The 23,108-nt window shown below is 46.6% G+C and overlaps 2 protein-coding genes and 1 pseudogene across 3 annotated transcripts in view; 2 read left to right on the top strand and 1 right to left on the bottom strand.

Annotated features, from left to right (window-relative positions):
* The window catches only part of LOC136639120 (zinc finger protein RFP-like), a 573,475-nt gene that overhangs the window by 17,639 nt on the left and 532,728 nt on the right, over nucleotides 1–23,108 (top strand). The gene's annotated exons all lie outside the window — the stretch shown is intronic.
* Nucleotides 1,917–10,532, bottom strand: LOC136641286 (zinc finger protein 397 pseudogene; annotated as a pseudogene).
* On the top strand, nucleotides 11,626–21,156 carry LOC136640411 (zinc finger protein 436-like). Of its 2 annotated transcripts, none has more exons than XM_066615532.1 (4): nucleotides 11,626–11,705; nucleotides 13,002–13,508; nucleotides 15,144–15,270; nucleotides 17,628–21,156. In XM_066615532.1, the coding sequence occupies exons 2-4, from the start codon at nucleotides 13,023–13,025 to the stop codon at nucleotides 18,794–18,796; spliced, it is 1,782 nt and encodes a 593-aa protein (XP_066471629.1). In that variant the 5' UTR covers nucleotides 11,626–11,705; nucleotides 13,002–13,022; the 3' UTR covers nucleotides 18,797–21,156. The 2 variants fall into 2 exon arrangements, with proteins under 2 accessions (XP_066471629.1, XP_066471628.1); XM_066615531.1 differs by having other exon boundaries at nucleotides 17,625–21,156.

Raw genomic sequence — 23,108 nt, 5'->3', positions numbered from 1 at the left:
TTGTACCATAAAAGCTCCCTGAATCCGGAGCTCATAAGAAAAGCCTTTAGGATCAGGCCAAAAGGGACCCATTTAGGGCCTAATCCTATCCATCTTTCCAACACTGGCGCAGCTGCAATACAGCCCCAAGGTAAGGGAATAAATGTTCCCATACCTTGAGAAGGCCTCTGAGACTGCTTCCCCAACACAGAAAGCAGTGCATACCCCATTGGCACAGCAGCACCGGCACTGGAAAATTGGATAGGATTGGGCCCTTAGTCTAGTATCATTTCCTACACTGCCCCCCCATCTGCCTCTGGGAAGCCCACACGCAGAAGAGAAATAAATATCTTTCTCCCACAATTGCTCCTTTGCAACTGGTATTCAGAGGCATAGTGCCACTGGATATTGAGGTAGCCTTCGTGATTAGTCACCATTCATAGCCCAACCCTCTATGAATTTGTCCAATCCCCCTTTCAAACCATTCAAACTGGTTGTCCTTGCATTTTGCAGCAAGTTACTGCAGACTGTATGAAGTAGTACCTCCCTTTTGTCTATCCTGAATCTCCTACCAATCAGTTTCATTCAATGGGTTAGTGCTGTGAGAGGGGGCGAAAGATCCCCCTCTCTCTCCACACTATGCATAATTGTATACGTCATTCAGCAATAAAGCCTCAAAGTTGTCCTATTCTTCATTAAGCACCATGCTCCAGCCCTCTGACCATTTTGGTAGCCCTCTTTCATACCTTTTCCAGTTTCTATGTGTGCAAGGATAGGCTACTAGATTGCTGCCTTAGGGCACAATGTTATCCATGTCTACTTTCCTGGGTGTAAGTACTTACACCCAGGAAAGTGTACATAGGATTGCTGCCTTAGGGCCCAATCCTATCCAACTTTCCAGCACCACTGCACCTGCAATGCAACCCCGGGGTAAGGGAACAAATGTTCCCATATCTTAAAGACGCCTCTGTGACTGCCTCCCCACCACAGGATGCAGTGCATGCCCCAATGGGGCAGCTGGACAGGAACTGGAAAATTAGAAAGGATTGGGTTCTTAATCACTACACTGCTGTGGTAAAGTTGGAATACTTGGTTAGGTTGATGATCTGCAAAAACTCAGTACGATACGGATACGGAACGCAGTACATGACATGGATAGAGAGATGCTCTTTACACTCTCGCATAACACCAGAACCAGGGGACATCCACTAAAATTGAGTGTTGGGAGAGTCAGGACAGACAAAAAAAAATATTTCTTTACTCAGTGTGTGGTTGGTCTGTGGAACTCCTTACCATAGGATGTGGTGGTGGCCTCAGGCCTAGATGCCTTTAAAAGGGGACTGGACAAATTCCTGGAGGAAAAATCCATTACTGGGTAAAAGCCATGATGTGTATGTGCAACCTCCTGATTTTAGAAATGGGCTATGTCAGAATGCCAGATGCAGGGGAGGGCACCAGGATGCAGGTCTCTTGTTGTCTTTGTGTGTTTCCTGGGGCATCTGGCGCTGTGAGATACAGGAAGTTGGACTAGATGGGCCTATGGCCTGATCCAGCGGGGCTCCTCATATGTTCTTATGTGTGACAATGACCCTATTTAAAGACAACACAAGTACAAGATGCCACAGAATATGAAAAGGCACTGGAATTGGAGCTATCAAGCTTTAAGCTGACACTTCAGACCTTTCAAAAGCATTTTTGTAAAGTTGAGAAACAGGTTCTCACTGAATCTTTCCCCCACCATCTGAACAGCTGCATGTGTTCTCCTGTACCCATACTGATTAGCTCATCCATATGGATTATGGATATTGAATCCATATTGATTAGCTCAGGTCAAACAGGGGTTGGTCTCAAACCAAAGTGGTTCTCACAATCTGAGCACATGATGTTCTTTCTCTCCTACTGTTCGAGAACACTAGATGGACATTCTTCCTAGTATCTCACCATGGACACGGTTTGGCCTCCTGTTCTGCCACACCCAAGGCAGTCTGAACTCTGGCTGAATCCCTTTCCACTGTCGGAGTTTTTATATGGTGTCTCTCATGTTTAAGGAGGGATGCTTTGTGACTGAACCTTTTCCCACAGTCTGAACATTCAAATGGTTTCTCTCCAGTGTGACTCCTCTGATGGTTAATAAGGTTTGATCTCTGACTGAAGCTTTTGCCACAGTCCGGGCACTCATAAGGCTTTTCCCCTGTGTGAGTTCTCTGATGACCAATAAGGAATTCTCTCCGACTGAAGCTCTTCCCACACTCTGAGCACTCGTACGGTTTTTCTCCGGTGTGAATTCTTTCATGGATTCTCAGAACCGAGTTACAACTGAAGTTCTTCCCACAACTGGTACACTTGTAAGGTTTCTCACCCCTGTGGGTTCTCTCGTGCGACGTAAGGCTTGAACTGTTACTGAAAGATTTTCCACAGTCCGTGCAGCTGTACGGTTTCTCTCCCGTGTGGATTCTCTGGTGATTGAGAAGATTTGAACTCTGGCTAAAGTTTTTTCCGCAATCTAAACATTTATATGGTTTCTCTCCTGTGTGGAGTCTCTGATGGCGAACAAGGCTGGACCTAAAGCTGAAGGTTTTCCCACAGTCTGAACACGTATATGGTTTCTCTCCAGGTTGAAGCTCAGAGGGCTGTGGGGATTCTTTCTCACCTTCCAGGACGTTGCATGCTTTGTCTCCTGCAGGTGTCTTTTCTTCTCTTCCAAGGACTGAGCTGGAAATAAAGCTTTTACCACAGTGGGAACAGATGTAAAGACCATCTCCAGTAATATCTGAGTTCTGGTTGAAATTGTGTCCACATTCAGAGCACTTATGTGGTTTGTCTCCCGACTTCCAACTCAAGCTTGTCCCATCTATAAAGTGGTGTGGCTTTTCCTCAGCTAGATGAAGGTGATTGGATATTTGGTTAAAACTGTTTGCACGGTCAAAGCTTGCCCCAATAGTCTTCTCCTTGTGAGTTTTCTCCTGGGGGGCGCTTTTTAAGATTTCATTGCTTATGTCTCCTTTCTTCTTCATAAGTTTTTCTCCCCCTCTCTGCCCCGAATAGTTTTCCTCATACCCCTCTGGTTCCTGCTGACTTCCAGACATACGTTCAGCAAACTGGGTGAAGTTCCATCTGGTTTTCTTAAATGACACCCCAGCAAGTTCCCTCGGCTTAGATGCTTCCAGCTGACGAAGCTGAGAACATGAAGGAGCCACTTGCTTATTGCCTGGCAGAAAGAACAGAATCAGGACATGTATTACATCTGCAGTGGAGACACAACCTCCAAGCAGATGTTCAGAGGTTACGCATGGCAATGGGGTCAGGACTGCACTCGTTCACCTACCCATCTGCTCCTGACACCCATATATCTTGCGTGCTCCTTTCTGGAGTGGAATGGCGGGATAAAAATTCTACTACTACTACTACTATCTGATAGTGCATTTGCATAGGGACCCATGGTGAACAGATTGGCAGGGGGCACCCACTGCCATCTGCCCGCTCACCCCCACTTGTCCTCCTCCCATGGCCAGGATTGGAAAAGTGGGGAATGGAGTACGGCCCACCATTCTCCCATCCCTCATACGTACTTTTCGATTTTGCCCCCCAACCTTCCAACGCAGGAAGCAAGAGGAAAAGAGGCTGGTCCATCATCAGGTCAAAGGAGGCAGCACTTGGCATTCCACCTCAAACCACCCAGACATTTTGGGCCAGCCCTGCACCCACGCATGCAATTGGGCAAGTCTGCGAAACAGCCAACATCATCTGGCTGATGATCTCCCAAGAGGCTCCTCTACTGCTCATTAATTCCCTCTTTAATTATTTGCTCTATTTGCTTCCCTTTGAACTTAAAGCAGTCAGTAAAGCAGGCTGCGGCTGTATGTTCTGCTAAGCAAAAGGCACTTTAAAAACTTTGCAGAATCCCAGCCAGTGAAACTTACCAGACAAGCAGGCCTCCCGATGGCCCTTCTCCTTGGCAACTGCATAGAGCTGCATCTTCTCAGTATGTGACGGAGCCTGATCTGTTTTGGGGGAACCAGTCATCTTATCGAAAGATCTGGACATCTGAAACACAACACAGAGCATAGTGACAAAGTTGGGCAGCCGAAGAACAAAAGAATCATCTTGCTGGATCAAAGCTAAAGTTCACCTAGTCCAGCATTCTGTTTTCAGCTGTGACTAATCAGAAGCTACTGGGTAGCTTACAAGAAGGTCATGAAGGCCATGGCCTTCCTCTGTTGGACACCGGAGGTACGGCGATACTGTCTGTGGGGTTCCATTATGCATTAAAGGTAATGCATAATAGCTACGCAAATACTCACTGATGGGGCCAATTTGAGATTTATTTAAAAAAAAAAAATCCAAGCCCTCAAATAAAGGAGCATAGGGCTAGCTAAACAGAACCTTCATGTCCAGAAGCAGCATACCTCCAAATATCAGTTGCTGAGAGACAAAGGGCAGGAGAAGACCGTCTTCTAGAAGCAGTTGGTTAGCCACTGCTGTAAACAAGATGTTGGATTGGATCAAGGGTCCCCAAGACACCTGTTTGTCTGTTTGTCTTGTGTGCTCCCTGGGGCATTTGGTGGGCCACTGTGAGATACAGAAAGCTGGACTAGATGGGCCTTTGGCCTGATCCAGCAGGGCTCTTCTTATGTTCTTAAGCTATAGCCCACAGCAGTTTAGGCCACTAACACATTCCAACTGGCCTGCTGAACCCAGTGGTGTATAATTATGTGCCCCCTGTTCTTTCCTCTTCTCCCTTCAACCTTACCCACATATTGCTCTCTCTGCTGGATGAAGCAACTGTTGAGTTCTTCATCCTGTTATGTTCTTATGTTCTCTCGCTGAGAGCTCAGCTGAGAAAGAGAGACAAGCAGCAGGCCCACAGCTGCAAATATTTTTCTTGCATGGTGAACATTTTTAAGAGTTATGTATGAATTTTTCTGTAATTCACCTGCTTCAGCCCACCAAAAAAGAGCTAGTGTTAAGCGGTTCTTGCAGCTGAAGATTTGGGGACCCCTAGACTACGTGAACCTTATGTCTTATCCAATGGGGCATTCCTTATAGTTTATTTCATACATTAATTGTGCAATGTGCAAGAAGTAATTCTGTCTCTCAGTTTCAGACAAGACAGAACTTTATAACTGTCTATCTCATTACCTTTTCCCTTGCAGGAAAAATCAAATTAAAGACAGGAGCTCCAACTCTTTGTTTTACTCAAACACAGGCCTTGCACTCACTGACTGGCAGTAGCAATCAAGGATTTCTAGCAGAGGATTTTCCTAGTCAAAGAAACCAGGGATTGAATTTGGATCTTTCTGCATATGTTCCCTCCCCCCCCCCCCCCCGAGCTTTGGCTCCACTCAAAAAGAAAAATGGCCTTTTCTTCCATAGACCAGCCCTACAAAAGGGTAATCAATGCAACTACAATTTTTGGGGGTTCTCAGTTCTTGAAGTGCTGGCTGTGTGATTTTGTTTTGTTCAATGCAATTATAGCTTTATTGATATTTAACACTGTAAATGTTCTAGGCTGCCTCCCTTTGGGACAGGAAAGCCAGGTTATGAATCCCTTTAGGAAATAAAGACACACATTGGTTGGCAACCTTCAGTCTCGAAAGACTATGGTATAAGCCTACAGCACCCGGTATTCCCAGGTGGTCTCCCATCCAAGTACTAACCAGGCCTGACCCTGCTTAGCTTTAAAGATCAGATGAGAAGGGAGGCAGGAAACAGGTCACTGGGGACAGGTCTGCATCACTTCCATTCTTCATTAATGGAGGACAGAGCTGCAGGGACTTCCTCCAAAGCACCCAAGGGGCTCAAAATGAAATTCTCTTACCGGTTGCTGCTGTATTTCAGCCTCCTCCTTCCAGAGCAAGAAGTCCTCTGCCAGGGCCACAGCCTGGTCACAGGTCTCAGGGTCGTCTTCCTTGACCCAGGTCTGCATTTCTGGTGGCAGGACAACCAGGAACTGTTCCAGGATTACCAGCTCCAGGATCTGCTCCTTCGTGCGGCTCTCAGGTTTCAGCCACTGACGGCAAAGGTCTTGGAGGTGCCTGAAAACCTCTCGGGGGCCTTCGGCCTCCTGGTAGCAGAACTGCCTGAACTGCCGGCGCAGAAGCTCTGAACTGACAACATCCTTATCCAGAATCACTTTCCCATCTTTTGCGGAGGCTTCATGGGTTTTTCCACTAAGGCCTGGCAGTAACTGTGGTATCAACTTCCTTCTGTTCTCCTGGCTGGTGTTAGCAACAGCCTTCAAGGATGTGGAAACGAATGAAAGATCATCCCAGCCTACTGGTCCAGGCAGCTGGGACTTTCCCCCTTCTGAGGGAAGGGGCTGCACTGCCTTTTGGCATGAGTTCCATTGGACATTCTGGTGCTGGGTCAGCTCCTCATTTGGTTCCCCTTTAATCTGCTGAATATCAACTCCAGACAGGAGCTTCTCAACAGCTCCAACCTGGCCGACTTGCACGTCATTTCCTCCTCCTTCCATTTTTTCCCCCAAGATGTGCACCGTTGGGTTCCGTCCTTTTAATCCTGGCTGCACATCTTGCCCTGGAGACAAAAGGCAATTTTGATAAGTGCCAAGAAAAGCATCAGTGGGACTCAGGCTGGAAAATGTCCCAATTCCCAAAATGAACTGTTTCATTATATTACTAACATAATGAATGGGCACAATACCTGTCCAACTGGGCAGTTCCAAATTGGAAGCACTACTTTGGGCATTCATCATGTGAAGGAAAGGAAGGACATACATTTATTAAATACATACATAAAGTTCAAACAATGCAAGGAAAGTTATGTTGACAACATTCAGTCTTGAAAGATTTTGGTATCGCGCTCTGAATGGTGGTTCAGGAACAGCATCTAGTGTAGCTGAAAAGGCCAATTCGGGAGTGAGATAACATCAAGATAACATCTTAAGGTACAAGTATTCCAACAGATATAACTTCTAAGAAAAACTTTGAATTTACTTGAATATAACTTTTAAACCATATTGAGTGGGCTTTATTATTTTTTCTTCCTAGTTGTCGTATACTTGGTCTCACACTCCCAGGGTTTTGGGTGCTCAGAGTTGTTGGTTCTGAACCCTAGAGCCCTCAAAGATCCCTGTTCGGTAGTACTGCCACCACCCTGTAAGAGCCAGTGTCTCAGTCCAGGGAAACCGAGACCCTCTAGGCTTAACTATATCCCTTGTAGGCACTGAGCACTTTCTTTACTTAAAGTCTCATTCCTCAAGTTTCTAGTCCACAATGAGGATTTGATAGGTTGCTGAACGGCTAGGCAGGATTCTGAACCTTTGTCCCCAACAGACAATGAACCAACATGGTAAAAAGATTTTTACTTTATTAAGTACATAGGGTTACAAAAAGTTACAAAAGGCAGCAAATGCTAGAGGCATAAAAACTTCTAGGAAACATATCAGCATAAAACAACAAAGCTAACTGGCTAACTATATTATTCTCTGACTCACACCTGGGTCAGCTTCTTTTGTAGATTCTCAGGTCAGTTACCTAAGGGCCACATGGTCCTGGCGGGGCAGGATGTGCACCCACCACCTTTTCTACCAAGAGACAAAGACCAAAGACCCTGTACTCCAGAAGTGGGGCTGGAAGCTCCCCTCTCAGCTCTTCCCTCCCCCCTGGAGATCTACAGCTGCATTCCATCCTTGATGGGCATCTTTCTGGCTGCCTAGGTGCTACATAATCACCTTCCATTGAGTTGTAAATTCCTAGCAGCTAGGACTGCAAGCCACTTCTGTGTTACTGTTTTAGCTTGGTTCAGGCTTTACATGTTACTAGGCCTAAACTGTACATATTCATGACACTAGTCAAGTTCTATTCTGTTCAAATGCAACCTATTTATGCAACCTGTAAAGTTAACAGAGGGAACTTTATTATTATTATTTTTTTGCTTTGTTTACCAAGTGTCAGTCATGTAGCTATGCCAATTCTCAATCAATGCTCAATTCTCAATCAATTTCTGGAACCGAAACTTTAAGCTGGTCCAGAAAATCCACATCCTGGAGCATCACTCAACACAACTAACTTTGGAGTACAATTCTGGTATGAGTTGTAGCTATTCCCCACCCAAACGTGAGCAGGACATCTTGCCACTGTGGAAAGGAGTTTCCTAAAACTGGAGTTTAAGGCTAATTGCAAAGGGGACGTCAAGGGCTAGCCACTGGCCAAGAGCTCATGACCATAAGAGGCCAAGCCACTTGGCTAGGCTGCTCCCAGAATGCTCAGAACTGGTGGCAGTGCTGAATCTACATTGGGGATGGGCTGGCATCATGAGAGGCCCAGTCAGGACTTTGCTCCAGGACCCCCTGCAGCCTGACACCAGCATTGGCTGCATGTAAACTTGTGAGTAAACCCTATGCACTTCAATATGCACTTGTGAGTAAACCCTATGCACTTCAATAAGACTTAAAGCTAGTTAGTCCATGCAGCAGAATGAGATGGTAGAGTAGGCTCCAGACTGAAGTTTGGATGACACTTTCAATGTTCCCCTACATTAAAGCCTCCCCCCCAAAAAAAGAATCCCAGCATAACTAGTAAAAGGCTGGGCTACAATCTATTTCTCCAGTGTGCTGGTTTTCCACCTGCAAGGAGATTTTAAAATCGAGCATAGCATTCAAAAATGGCACCCCACCTTTCGCTTGAAGCGGTGTGGCTCTGTACCACCGAACTCTGCTGCCAGAGTAGACCAGGTGTAAGTTTCCAAGGACGTGTGGAACTAAGGCTTTCTAACTCTTGAAATAAAGAAGCAGGACAGAGGTGGGGGATGACACTGCCCCGCCACCACTGTATAGTACAGCCAGAGGCAGAATCCAGCACAAAAGCTGCCTACTCACCTGACGTGTACAGCTCACACACACACACACACACACACACACAACCAGCAGGCAGCAAAAAAACCAGCCAGGCCGGTTTTTTCTCTGCTCCGTTGGCAGCTTTACTTGCCCCTGCCTGTTCCACCACGGTGTGGGAAAGTGGTGACTGGCTAAAAAGTTGACTAAGCCAGCCTGAGACACTGGGAAATTGATTGGCGGGGTGGGTGGTAGTGGCTATCCTATGGGTCAAGTAGAGTTGGGAAAGGATATGGGGCCTGGGCAGATCTATGAAGTTCACCTTCATCTTCCTACATGAACAATTAAGATAATTAGTCCTCCAGGGACAAGAATATGCAGTCTCCACGTATTTGAGAGAGATGACCTTGGGCCAGTCACTATTTCTCAGTCCAACTCTGAAAAAGTCTCAGCATTGCTGTGAGGATACAAAAAGGGGGGGGGGAGCAACACCTCAATTCTTTGGATGATGGTTCTGATAAAAATGTAAATACTATCATGAATAGCAAGACAGGTCGCATAGACACCAAAGTGAGAAAGTTTTGTGTTTTTTTTTGTCGGGAAAAGGTAACTTCTGGACATGTCAGAGTCCAAGTTCTACCACCTCAAGGCAATCTATCCACACCACAACCTTGCAAGGTGGGCTAGGCTGAGAGATCATGGCTGGCCCCAGGGTCACACCAAAAGCCTGATGGCTAAGTGAGGATTTGAACCCAGATCTCCAAACCCTCCAAAAGCTCTGCTGCCTACACCACCTTGGCTCTGCAACTATCATCACCTCGCTCACAATCACAAAACACTTCTGTTTCGTTGTGTGTGTGCAATGTGTGCGCAATGTGTTGTCTGTCTGCCCCCCATGCCTCTGTATGCCCTTATTGTGTTTTTATTTCTTGCCTTACAGCTGTTGCGTACGTTGTGGTATTCTTGTTTGTTTCTTTGATTTTGTTTATCCCATTTCCACCCTGCCCACAAGCGTACCCACTTGATCCCAGTAGCGCATATTCAACGCTGGGCAGAAATGGCTTTAATTAAAGTCTGACATTGGAAGTCGCCTTGTACATCTGCTCTGGCAGGGGATAAACCTTTTAGGGCACAATCCTAACCAGGTCTACTCAGAAGTAAGTCCTATTTTGTTCAATGGGGCTTACTCTCAGGAAAGTGTGGTTATGATTGCAGCCTTAATCAATCAATCCCTAGTGGATGGCCCCACTCTTATGCACACTTACCTGGGAATAAGCCCCACTGCTACCAAGTAAGTACACACAGGCTGGGCAGCCCTAAATGGACTGGCATGAATACAGATCCAGCTTCCAAGCCCAGCTGGGCTTGCAACAAATACTATTCAGCCCCCTTACCTTGATTTCAGCCCCACTGCCCAGCAAGCAGTCCCTTCCACTCCTCTTCGACTCTGGATTGCAATGGGGACAGATCTCCCAGGTCCAGCAGCCCCACTACTGCGGAGGGGAAGGGCAGGTGGGGCAGAATGTCTCTGGGCTTGCAAGCCTGCTTCCTCCTCCTCCTCCCACAGCCAGGCCACAGCCTCCTCCTGCAACCTGATCCCACCTGCAACTCACCTTGCAGCCCTTGCAAGGCGATGCAACCTTTACCCGGGTAGGTTGCACCCAGCACGAGCCCAGATGGCCCCCAACCTCCTTGGCTTGGGGGGGGGGGGTGGAAGGTGGCTAGAGAGCCTCAGTTCCTAGAGAGACCGGCGCCAGGGATGGGGGGATCCCAAAGTCAGAAGACTCCTCCCCCCTTTGCCTTCTTGTCCCCTCCCCCTGCCTGCCTGGTTGGAAAGTGCATGTTGCATTTCCCAGTGCTGGAGAGGGGCTGCAGCTGCTGCAGGGTTGCAAAGGGTTAAAGGCTGCCTGTGGGATCACAGGAACTCACACACAGTCCCAGTGTGTTCAGTGGGACTTACTCCCAGTAAAGGATGTATATACCACATACAGTGGTTATTGGCAACCTTCAGTCTCGAAAGACTCTGGTATCCTGCTCTGAAAGGTGGTTCTGGAACAGCGTCCAGTGTGGCTGAAAAGGCCAATTCGGGAGTGACAATCCCTTCCACACTGGGAGCAAGTGCAGTCTGTCCCTGGTCTGTCTCCCTGGCTATGGGCCTTCCTTCTTTGCCTCAGCCTCCCTATATTTACCCATGCTTGCAAACTGCAGGGGCTCAGTTCTTTGCAGAGTAATAACACAGGCCAACACACATTTTGCTTCTTTAAACGTGACACCAATTCCTGGGTATATTTGGGGTGCTGATTCCAAAAATGGCATCCGTTTTGCCTTATCACGTCTAGTTTGGGAGACACGGCACAGCCTCTTTAGTGAATGGTTCAAGCAGCTTCCTCATGAGGAGGCCTACACCATGGCTTCCTCATGAGGAAGCTGCTTGAACCATTCACTAATGAGGCTATACTATATCTCCAAAACTAGATAGGGCAAAACGGATGCCATTTTTGGAATTGGCACCTCAAATTCATATCAAACCACCATAAAGTTAGGGGAAAACTTTTCTGACCCTCAATTTTGTAGGCCTGTGTAATTAGCAGCTACAGTATGTGATGTTTGAATAGCTTCAGGGCTTGAGGAAATTATCTGATCTTTCCATCACCCATTGGTGGCCCAGCAGAATCAGACTGCAACCCACAGTTTGGGAACCACTTGAGTAAAAGCATGACCAACTGAAGTTTTCTAAGAGATCCTCAAATGGTTAAGCAAGCAGAGGAGGGATTCCTAGAGAGAGCAAAACATGTGATTGGGCAGATTTGGGGGGGGGGTGAGTCAGAAGGCTTCTTCCTGTTCCAGCCCCTTCTCCCCTCTGGGGAGGGGATCTTTTGGGTCTTGCAGTACTTGTGTACTGCAGGTGCAATGCAGAAGCTGCCAAGAGTGGGTGAGTTAAAGCAAAGGACTGATGATATGCAAGAGGAGGGGGGAGTGGGAGGGATTGAAAAATCCATGACTGACAGAGAGGAACAGGCAGGGTTAGAAACAGAGACTCACAACAGAGCCCTGATCTAGCCCCACTCCATCCTTTCCAGATCTGGAGTGAGGCAAGCCAGAAGTCCTTTGCAAATAAGAGGGATGGGGAGAGGGCGGGCTTTCATCTGAATGAGTGATGTTGGCAACTGACCACTGGCATGTGCTTGTACTGGAAGGTAGCCAAATGCTATTAGAGGGCTCTGGTACCTCTAATACTGGACCTCTTAACAGTAACAATTGCACAGAGAATTTCAGTAGATGGAGGAAGTCATTCAAAAGTTTATTTTTCACATTAATATGTTGCCCTCTTCCAAGGAGCTTAGGGAAGTGTCCATGGCTGCTCCTTCTCTTTTTATTCTCACAACAACCCCATAAGGTAGGCTAAGCTAAGAGAGAGCGACTGATCCTATGTCACCTAGGAAGCCTGCACCTGACCTCCTGCAGTTGGGGAGAGGAGCAGATAGCCATATATAACAGTGTTTTTCACATTTTGGGTTGGAATCCACCAGCCAATTTCAGGTGGGTCCCCATTCATTTCAATATTTTATTTTTAATATATTAGACTTGATGCTACCATGGTATGTGATTGCATTTATGGAAACGTAAAGATCTGTACTTTTAACAGGCTACTATGTATATGCTTTTAACAATGATAGTCACTCCTGGGTAAGTGTGGGTAGGATTGCAGCTTAGGACTATTAAAAGTTTTCCTGCTTGATGATGTCACTTCTGGTCTTCTGGGGGGTCCTGACAGATTGTCATTCTAAAAAGCGGGTCCCAGTGCTAAAGGTTTGCGAACCATTGATATATAAGGTTAGCAGAACAACCTTGTGAGGTAGGCCCAAGTTATCCTCATATTATGGTTGAAGGGTGCTTGTGTGTTCTGAGGCTGAAAGAGGCTGCTTGCCTAAGGCCACCTTCTCAGTTTATGGCTGGGGTGAGATTTGAATAGGGGTTTCTCAGTTTGCAGCTCTGTTACCTTACCCTGCAGTGCTAGCTGTACCACAAAACTTTTATTTATAAAATAAAAATATTTAATTGACTGAGGGCACTAATTACACTTCATTCTGTGTCGCCCTTCCACAAGAACAAATTTGCCTTTATAACAACAAGACCATATTTTGAGGGTGTTCTCTGCAGTGAATTCACTTTCATTGCTGAGAACTATTGAAATAGTTAACATCTTAACACTGAATTTTCTTTATAGGGCACACAGCATGAAATAAAGATGGAGGAGTTGGACATTGCTGACATTGATTCAGGAGAGAGGTTGGAGGCAGGCGAAAAAGTCCCTCACGTCCTCCAAGTTGGGAGCATCAGTGAGTTTCTGACTGAGGTGGACCCCGAACAAGAACCTGATAAGGGGCTCAGTCAGTGCTGGGAACCTCAGTGGCAGAAGTTCCTGATGTCTGTGCAATCCCCTCATTCCGGCTGGAGAAACTCCGGGGTACCTCCTTGCCTCCAGTGTGACAGCAGTGAAAGGTCACATGTCTCCTTCAAGGGAAGGTCTCAGGCCAGCCAGTGGTCTGAAGGAGGGCAGGCAGCCCCACCTATGCCAGGCAAACTCAGCAGCCAAGGACCGCAGGCCTCTTGCAGCTTGGACAGTGCTGTGAAAGTGAAGGAAGAGGCTCAGGATGGAGATGCTGCCAACTTGGAGTCACACCCTGAATGTGTCAGGCAAGTCAGCTGCCAGGATGCTGAGGAGCACCAGAAGGTTTGAAACCAGAAATCTTGATAATCCTCCTTAAGTTATGGTCTCTCTTTGTATCTTGGTGCAGTAAAAGTTAAACAGTTGCCTTCTAAATTTGTTCTCCTATGCACTCCAGTCTGCAGTGTACATTTGCTATAGAATGACTTTTCAGTTACAGAAGTAACTTTCTGTTTTAAACTGCCTAAGAACATAAGAACAGCCCCACTGGATCAGGTCATAGGCCCATCTAGTCCAGCTTCCTGTATCTCACAGCGGCCCACCAAATGCCCCAGGGAGCACACCAGATAACAAGAGACCTCATCCTGGTGCCCTCCCTTGCATCTGGCATTCTGACATAACCCATTTCTAAAATCAGGAGGTTGCACATACACATCATGGCTTGTAACCCGTAATGGATTTTTCCTGCAGAAAAGTAATTCCCTGACTGGGAATCAAACCTGGTGAGAGCGCCAAATCCTAACCACTAGACCACCAGGGAGATATTTAACATTTAAGGCTCTTACAGTGCAATTCTAATTTGTGCTGAAAGAGTGAGGTTGACAGGCCTAGCCCGTATCCAGCGCAAGTTTGGAGCTGAAAGCAGCTCTCTGGGGCAAGGGAAAGAAGTGACAGAGATCCAAGCAGCAAAGGCTGGATGCAGCCTCCTTGGGCCAGCACATATCCTTGCACCAGCCCAGCTGACTCTAGAGGAGGCGCAAACGTGCTTTATGGCAGGTTTGTGACCCTCTTGGGCTGGCACAAATGACGTGCACTGGCTGAGTGCACTCTTTAGATTGCACTCTTAACAAGCTGGGACCAGGATATCTTAAAGACCACCTCTTCTCTAAAAGAACCTGCTGGGGCACTCCGTCCACCATGGGTGACCCTGCTGTCTGAGTGGGTGTCAGTGAGAGAAATACCTTCCCCAAAGCAAATTGCATGCACCCCTCACTACTGATGTTCTAGGAAAGCTTTTGAGCTCACTTAAACTGGGGCACTAGAATAATTTTCTGTAGCTGTGATTATTTTTGTTTTTAATTTTCTATTGTTTTTAATGAAATTATGACTGTTATCATCTGTTGACTGGTGTGCTGAGTTCTGTCATCATAAACTGCTTCAAGCATTTTCCCAAGGAAGGTTGGGGTATAAATATGGAGACGGCTAGATAAATAAAGAATACGTTCTGTTCCATGTTTCCTCCCCATGCTTGAGTATGGGGTACTAGAAGCAGTGTCCTCTCACCGGTGACATCCTTGCTCCACAATGTTTTCTACAGGGAAGTCCCATCATTTGTACACATTTTGCAAGCTGGTTCTTTCAGAAGCCCTTTGTGTTGATGATTGGTTGTGCATTCTCTGCTGCTATTTTATAATTATTTTATAGTTGTCTTATTATAGTATTTTATTATGTTCATATTGCTGCTTGTTTGATCTGTTTCTTGTTAGCCATTCTGTGCTCTTGAAAAGCAGGATACCAATTTTTTTAAATAAACAGAATAAAAACTGACCTACAATATACTGATGAGAGTAACCCAGTTTTGATTCCTTCCCTTGCAGATTACAGTAGGCTCATGTAGGCTCACAGTAGGCTAATTTTCTGGGTGGTGTAACAGGCAGAATTTGCCCCAAAACTGTCGCTGTGTCCTCTCTTCTGTTTCAGGTGCCCGGACTGCTGGCGGAAGTTGCCATTGCTTCCCCCAAGGTGGAACAGCCTCCATCAGGCGCTGTGAAGGTCCAGCTGTATATGGAGACTTTGCAGAAGGGTGATAGGAAGGCCAACTTGCTTGGTAAGAGTCTATGTACCAGAATTACTGTGTGCAACTCTTTGGAGATGACAAAGCAGTGTGTTTAAGCTGTTGAATTCCTTGCCACGGGAAGTGGTGATGGCACCTGGCCTAGATGCCTTTAAAAGGGAGTTGGACAGATTGATGGAGAAAAATTCCATCACAGATTACAAGCCAAGATGACTATATGCAACCTCTGGGTTTTAGAGTTTTATCTCTGAATGCCACATGCAAGGGAATGGCGACAGGATGCAGGTTTCTTGTTGTCTTGAGTGCTCCCTAAGACATTTGGTAGGCCACTGTGAGACAGAGGAAGCTGGACTAGATGGGGCCCTTGGTCTGATCCAGTGGGGCTTTTCTTATGTTCTCTTAAGACAGGCACTTCTGAGAGCTAGTGGGAATTATGTGAGCAGATCTGATCCAACAGTGGTTCCACCATAGTCTCTCTCCTGCAAACAGCTGCTTCAGGGACATATAGCAATTTTAGGACATATAGCAATTACCAGGGCAGTGGTAATTTTCAGTGGGAAAATGAGACAACAGGGAAGGCCACCCCATGCAAAAGGTTGAATCCAATGCAAGTTAGAATCTGTCCTCCATGGCTGCTTTTAGTAAATAAGGAGGCACATCTAGCTTTACATACATCAGCTGACACAATAGTAATAGTAATAGTAATAGTAATAGTAATAATACAGGTACTTATATACCGCCTTTCTTGGTCATCAGATTTTTCCTCAGACTATATTCAAGGCGGTTTACAAAGGCAGGCTATTTAAATCCCCGTAGGGATTTTTACAATTGAAAGGTTCTATCTTTCAAGAACCACAACATTTCAGATGTATCTTTCTGATCTGGTATCACATTCTGGCCTCCAGTTTCCTCCCACGCAAGCTGACAAGCAGCTCCTTCATCTCTCACATGGAGGGCAGCCAAGACGCTTCTTCGCTCACACCAAAGAGCAGATGGAATAACTCGGCTTGGCTTGTCAGCTGCTTCAAGGTCTCACCAATTCACCGGTGGCCTCGAACTGGTGACCTGTGGATGTTATCTTCAGGCAAACGGAGGATCTACCCTCTAGACCAGACCTCATGCAATCAGTTGCATGTCTAGTTTGACCCTGCGAATTACCATCTCTTGAGCTAGCCATCCTCCCTGGCAGTAGCATCCCATGCAGGGAGACCAGAAGTGCAAAGAAAGACTTCTTTCCTTGTTGAGGCAGCCCTGGTAAGAGAGGATAGGTGGCAATTTTTCTTGCGAACACAAGAGTCCTCCCGGATCAGGGCAACCATCAAGTATAGGGTCCCGTTTTCCACAGTGGCGAACTCAGTGCTCCAGGAAGCTCACAAGCCGGATAGGAAAAAAGCCATTCGTCCTCCTCTGCAGCTGCCCCCCAGCAGCTGTTATTCAGAGATATACTGACTCTGAACCAGGAGGTTCCACAGGGCCATCCTGATTAATAGCCAGTGATAGACCCTCCCTCCTCCTCTATGAATTTCTCTATGGCCTTTCAAAATTCATTTAAAGGTAATGGCTGTTGTCAAATCCTGCAGCAGTGAATTCTGTAACTTAGGGCCCGATCCTATCCAGCTTTCCAGCACCCATGCAGCTGCAATGCAGTCCTGAGGTAAACAAACAAACATTCTCTTGCCCTGAGGAAGTGTCTGTGACTGTCCCCCCATCACAGGATGCAGCGCATTCCCCTGTGGCATGGCTGCATCAGTGCAGATAAGTTGGAGAGGATTGTGCCCTTAGTTACACGCTGACTTTTTCAAGGAAGCTGATCTGCTGTTATGGACCATTGAGGTACCCCTGATAAGTTTCCAAGGAACACCAGGATTCCTCAGATCACAGTTCAAAAACCACTGCTGTGCAGAAACATACCTGAAAAGATTTTGCCTGTGTCTTAAACTCACAACACTGACTCAGCAAAAATCTTTTCTGATCTGTTTTTTTTTTTTTTTGACTGCTTATGGATGTGTAATCTGACCTGGATCCTATTTGCATGGGCAGCGGCGTAGCTAGAAGGGGTGCAGAGCTAAAGGGTTTGCAAAGCACTTTTTCCAGGGAGCGTCACCATTCCTGCAAGCAGCCCCTCCTCCTCCCCTTTGGAGCCATTCCAGGTGGTGGGGGAGCAAAACAGATGCTTTGCCTCCTTTTTGGTCCTCCACTGCCTGGAATGGCTCCAAAGGGGAGGGGCTGCTTGCACGCTACAGTGAGGCTCCCTGCAAAACTTAGTGCTTTGCACCCCCTCTAGCTATGCCACTGTGCATAGATTTGCTTTGCTTATTGCTTCTGCACCTGGCCTTTCATCCATCTTAGAACTCAAGGTACAACTGACAGTGCTTTGTTTGTTCCAGCAGGCAATGGGCAAGTGAGTGGGAACGAGGAAGAGAATCTTCCTGAGCAAGTGAGACTCAATGGGGCATTGTTGGAGGAGAATCTGCAACGGTTTCCTGATCTCCCCATGACTCAGCAGGGGAACTGCCCTGGGAAAAGAGCAAGAGAAGTCCTCCTTTGCACAGAGGGCACTGGCTCTACGAGGAACTTCTGTGAGAGTTATGACCACTTGGCTTATCCGAAAGTGGACACGGGAGACAAGTCCTACAAATGTTCTTTTTGTGGGGAAGACTTCAAGCAGCGATCCTACCTCATCAGACACGAGAGGACCCACACAGGAGAGAAACCATATAAATGCTCAGTATGTGGGAAGAGCTTCAGTCAGCGATCCCACATCATCACGCATGAGAGAACCCACACAGGAGAGAAACCTTATAGATGTTCTGACTGTGGGAAAAGCTTCAACCGCAGAGCAAACCTTATGGCACATAAGAGAACCCACACGGGGGAGAAGCCGTATGAATGCTCGGACTGTGGCAAATGCTTCAGCCAGAGCTCTTGGCTGATGGCTCATAAGATCATCCACACCGGAGAGAAACCATACAAATGTTCAGACTGTGGGAAGTGCTTCAATCACAGATCGAGCCTCATCAAACACGAGAGATCCCATTCAGAAGAGAAGCCGTACACATGCTCGGACTGTGGGAAGTCCTTCAATGAGAGCTCTAAGCTTATTAAGCACCAGAGAATTCACACAGGAGAAAAACCGTATAAATGCCTTCAATGTGGGAAAAGTTTCTGTTTCCGATCCAGCCTGAGTCAGCATGAGAGAACGCACACTGGAGAGAAGCCCTATGAATGCTGTGACTGTGGGAAAAGCTTCAGACAGAAATCACACCTGATCAGGCACGAGAAGATGCACACTGGGGAGAAACCCTACAATTGTTTGGACTGCAGGAAAAGCTTTAGCCGAAGCTCCGCCCTCATAGAACACAAAAGGATCCACACAGGAGAGAAGCCCTACAAATGCTCGCACTGCGGGAAGAGTTTCAACCAGCGGTCGTACAGCATTATCCATGAGAGAAGCCACACAGGGGAAAAACCATATAAATGCTTAGATTGTGGGAAAAGCTTCAATCAGAGATCACACCTTGCTATACACGGGAGGACCCATACAGGTGAAAAACCGTGACACCGCTGACTGTGGTAGAAGCTGGTTCAGTGGGTGTCCCAAACTTAGTGGGACTGCAGGGTGAAGGCAGAAAAGAGGCAATGTAGATACATATAGTGCAAAAGGCTTCAGAGCTGGGGAAGGGCTGTGGTTCAGTGCATAGTGTGTGCTTCGTTTGCAGAGCTCCCAGGTCTTGGCATCTTCAACTAAGGAATCAAATGATGGGAAAAACTCCCACTTGAAATTGTAGTGACCTGCTGCCAGTCCATGGAGACCGCATTGGCTGGACGGCCTATTGGTGTGATCGCTAAGGCAGCTTCACATTTATACCATTGGGCCGGAGAGACATCTCAGCACTTTCATGGTTACCTCAAGCCCCTCCTAATTATGAGGTCAGAACAGGGTCTGTGTTTTTGAACTGAGCAAAGCCTGAAGGGCCAGAAGCATTTGCCTCACCCACTGACTCCCTCAAGAGCCCTTTGCCTGCTGAGATTCAAGCAAAGGGCTTCTTCATCTCTCCTCCTCTGTGTGAACAGCAGTGAAGGCTTTGTGTGCATGCCTTCCAGCTATTAACCACTGTGGTGGCTCATTCCCATGCATGGAAAAAGAAGCAGACAGATGGGTCTGGGCTGTTGAGATGCACCAGGGGGGATTCTGCCAGAGCCTCTGGTGCCATTCTCACTAGGAGCAGAAGCACAGAGCCCTCTTGGAATGAGCCTTGGAATGAGCCTATGAAGGCATACAAAGGGAAAGGCCAGAACATCTGTTGATGTTTGCACTGGGATGGAAGGAGCTGAACAGCTGAGCGGAAATTAGCCAGAATAATTAAGTTGGGGTTGCTGCTCCATTTAAGACCATTACAGCCTTGCTAGATCAGATCAGGTCAGTCTGTTTAGTCCAGCATTCTGATTCCAACAGTGAGCATGCCAGTGTCTCTGGGAAGCCCCAAAGCAGGGGACGAAGGCAAAAACCCTCTCTTGCTATTGCTCTCTAGCAGCCACCGTTCAAAGGTATAGTGCTTCTATACTTGGAGGTTCTGTAAGTCTGGGCTGTAAGTCGCCACTGACAGGCCCCATTCTCCCAGAATGCTCTGCAACAGCAGTCCTTTGCGGAATCTCCTCATAGTACAGTTGTAGGGAAGCTTGTAATGCCATGATTTGGGACATTTCCCTGCTCTCATTGTGTTACTGGCTGTTGCGGTGGGAGGATGGACTGTGATGATGGCAAAGCAACAAAGGGTCTTGTAGCACTTTAAAGAGCATCAACCTTCATGGACTAGAGTCCCCTTGAGTCAGAATAAGGCATTCTTACTGGTGGTCACAGGCTGACATTTTAGCATTCTGACATTGCAGCAGCACCTTCTGTGTTTATCATTGTAGCTAGTTTTGTCCTCAGCTCATGCACTTCAGCTGCAAGATGTGTGTGTTGGGGATGGAGAGAGAGAGAACAGAGCTTATGGATAGGAAGCCTCTGGGGGTCATCTTGAGGTCCTGGGCTGCCAGTGACTGGTCACAATCCTAGTCTATCTGTTTGGCATTGGACAGTATTTATGTGGGCAAAATAGAACAGGGTTTACATGCATGTGGGTTTTGTTCAGGAGTTAACCATCTTTACTCCCTGTCAAACCCTCTAGCCCTAGCCAGTTTATTTTCCTGTTCAATGAAATCGACTGAAACTCTGTGGTCTAGTCTTTAAGATGAACCAAGGTACTATGAAGGTAGGGCATGGGCCTTGCGCAAAAGATTCAGGAAGGTGTCTGCCCCTTCAGAAAGAATGGCCTCTGCTTTCTCCTCTTTCTTTAATTCCTCTCTGATAGCAGGGAATAAAACAGTATTAAAGCTTAAAGAAATTAAATTGAAGAAACACAGAGGCCTGTGTTCATACATTAAACATTGTTTAATGTTAACATTAAACATTGTCAAACATTCTTCCTGAAGCAGTGCCAGGTCACTAGGGACAAAGGTCTGTGAGAGTACATTGGACGCTGTCACTGGTAATCCTCTGAAGGACAAGAACAGAACCTGACTGGCTGATCTCTGATAGAAGAATGCATGACATGTGCAGGACTCTGTAGTTTGCATTAATATAAGGTACGTTCTGCACCAGAGAGAGCTCAGTTCTGCATAGTGTATAAATTAAGCAAGTTTGTCTTACTGTGCATAATTTATTCCCATGTTTTTATTATTTATATAATGTTTTCTGCTTTTATAAGTCACTGTGGGGGAAAGGGAAGCTACAGTACTGTAATGCTCTCCTTTGACCACTGGAATTTGGTTTTCATCTGCCTCTCTAAGATCCTAAAAGGCTTTGCCCACATGCTTTCCCATATCTTGACAACCAAAAGGATTAGAAACGTGATCCTTTTACAAAAAAAATTAAAGCTGAGATTCACAGCCAAGTGTTCATTACCACATTCTCTGAGTTTAACAAATGGATGACAGAAATGAGTCTGGAGTGTCTTTGTAGATTCCATCTTTTGAGTAATAGAGAGAATCTAAGAATCTACAAAGACACAACCTGTGTCCTGGTGCTCTCCCCTGCATCTGGCACTCAGAGGCAGCCTACCTCTACCTTGCACATGCCTACCATGACTTGTAACCCATGGTGAACTTTTGGCATCTAGGCAAGATGCCATCACTACTTCCTGTGGCAAGGAGTTCCACAGACTAATTACACGCTGGGTAAAGGAATATTTTCTTTTGTCTATCCTAACTCTCCCATCATTCAACTTTAGTGGATGTCCCCTGGTTCTGGTGATATGTGAGAGGGAAAAGAGTGTCTCTCTATCCACTCTATCTAGCCCCTGCATAATTTTGTATTTCTCGATCATGTCATAAGAACATAAGAACATAAGAACAGCCCCACTGGATCATAAGAACATAAGAACAGCCCCACTGGATCAGGCCATAGGCCCATCTAGTCCAGCTTCCTGTATCTCACAGCAGCCCACCAAATGCCCCAGGGAGCACACCAGATAACAAGAGACCTCATCCTGGTGCCCTCCCCTACATCTGGCATTCTGACTTAACCCATTCCTAAAATCAGGAGGTTGCGCATACACATCATGGCTTGTACCCCATAATGGATTTTTCCTCCAGAAACTCGTCCAATCCCCTTTTAAAGGCGTCTAGGCTAGACGCCAGCACCACATCCTGTGGCAAGGAGTTCCACAGACCGACCACGCGCTGAGTAAAGAAATATTTTCTTTTGTCTGTCCTAACCCGCCCAACACTCAATTTGAGTGGATGTCCCCTGGTTCTGGTATTATGTGAGAGTGTAAAGAGCATCTACCTATCCACTCTGTCCATCCCCTGCATAATTTTGTATGTCTCAATCATGTCCCCCCTCAAGCATCTCTTTTCTAGGCTGAAGAGGCTAGAAAAGAGCATCCACATGCGTGTTGACCTTTTCAAAGAATTCTGTAAGGTTCGTGAGGCAAGACTTACCCTTACAGAAGCCATACTGACTCTCCCTCAGCAAGGCCTGTTCGTCTATGTGTTTTGAGATCCTATCTTTGATGAGGCATTCCACCATCTTACCCGGTATGGATGTTAGGCTGACCGGCCTATAGTTTCCCGGGTCCCCCCTCTTTCCCTTTTTAAAAATAGGCGTGACATTTGCTATCCTCCAATCTTCTGGTACCGTGGCCGTTTTGAGGGACAAGTTGCATACCTTAGTCAAGAGATCTGCAACTTCATTCTTCAATTCCTTAATAACCCTTGGGTGGATGCCATCAGGGCCCGGTGACTTATTGATCTTTAATTTATCAATGAGGTCTGAAACATCTTCTCTTTTAACCTCTATCTGACTTAACTCCTCGGTTAGGAGGGGCCGTTCGGGCAGCGGTATCTGCCCGAGGTCTTCTGCCGTGAAGACAGATGCAAAGAACTCATTTAATTTCTCTGCCATCTCTAAGTCTCCTTTTATCTCCCCTTTCCCTCCCTCACCATCCAGAGGGCCAACCGCTTCTCTGGCGGGTTTCCTGCTTCTAACATATTTGAAGAAGCTTTTATTATTCCCCTTAATGTTGCTGGCCGTGTGTTCCTCATAGTCTCGCTTGGCCTCCCCTATCACCTTCTTACATTTCTTTTGCCACAATTTATGTTCCTTTTTATTCTCTTCATTAGGGCAAGACTTCCATTTACGGAAGGAAGCTTCCTTGCCCTTCACAGCCTCTCTAACTTGGCTGGTTAGCCATGCGGGCACCCTCCTGGATTTAGTGGAACCCTTCTTTCTTTGTGGTATACACCTCTGCTGGGCCTCTATTACTGTTGTTTTAAGCAGCCTCCATGCACTCTGGAGAGACTGGACTCTTTTTACCCTCCCTTTCAAC

The sequence above is a fragment of the Tiliqua scincoides genome, chromosome 2 (assembly GCF_035046505.1).
Source record: "Tiliqua scincoides isolate rTilSci1 chromosome 2, rTilSci1.hap2, whole genome shotgun sequence".
Taxonomy (NCBI): domain Eukaryota; kingdom Metazoa; phylum Chordata; class Lepidosauria; order Squamata; family Scincidae; genus Tiliqua; species Tiliqua scincoides.
This window is presented reverse-complemented; position numbering and strand designations above follow the sequence as displayed.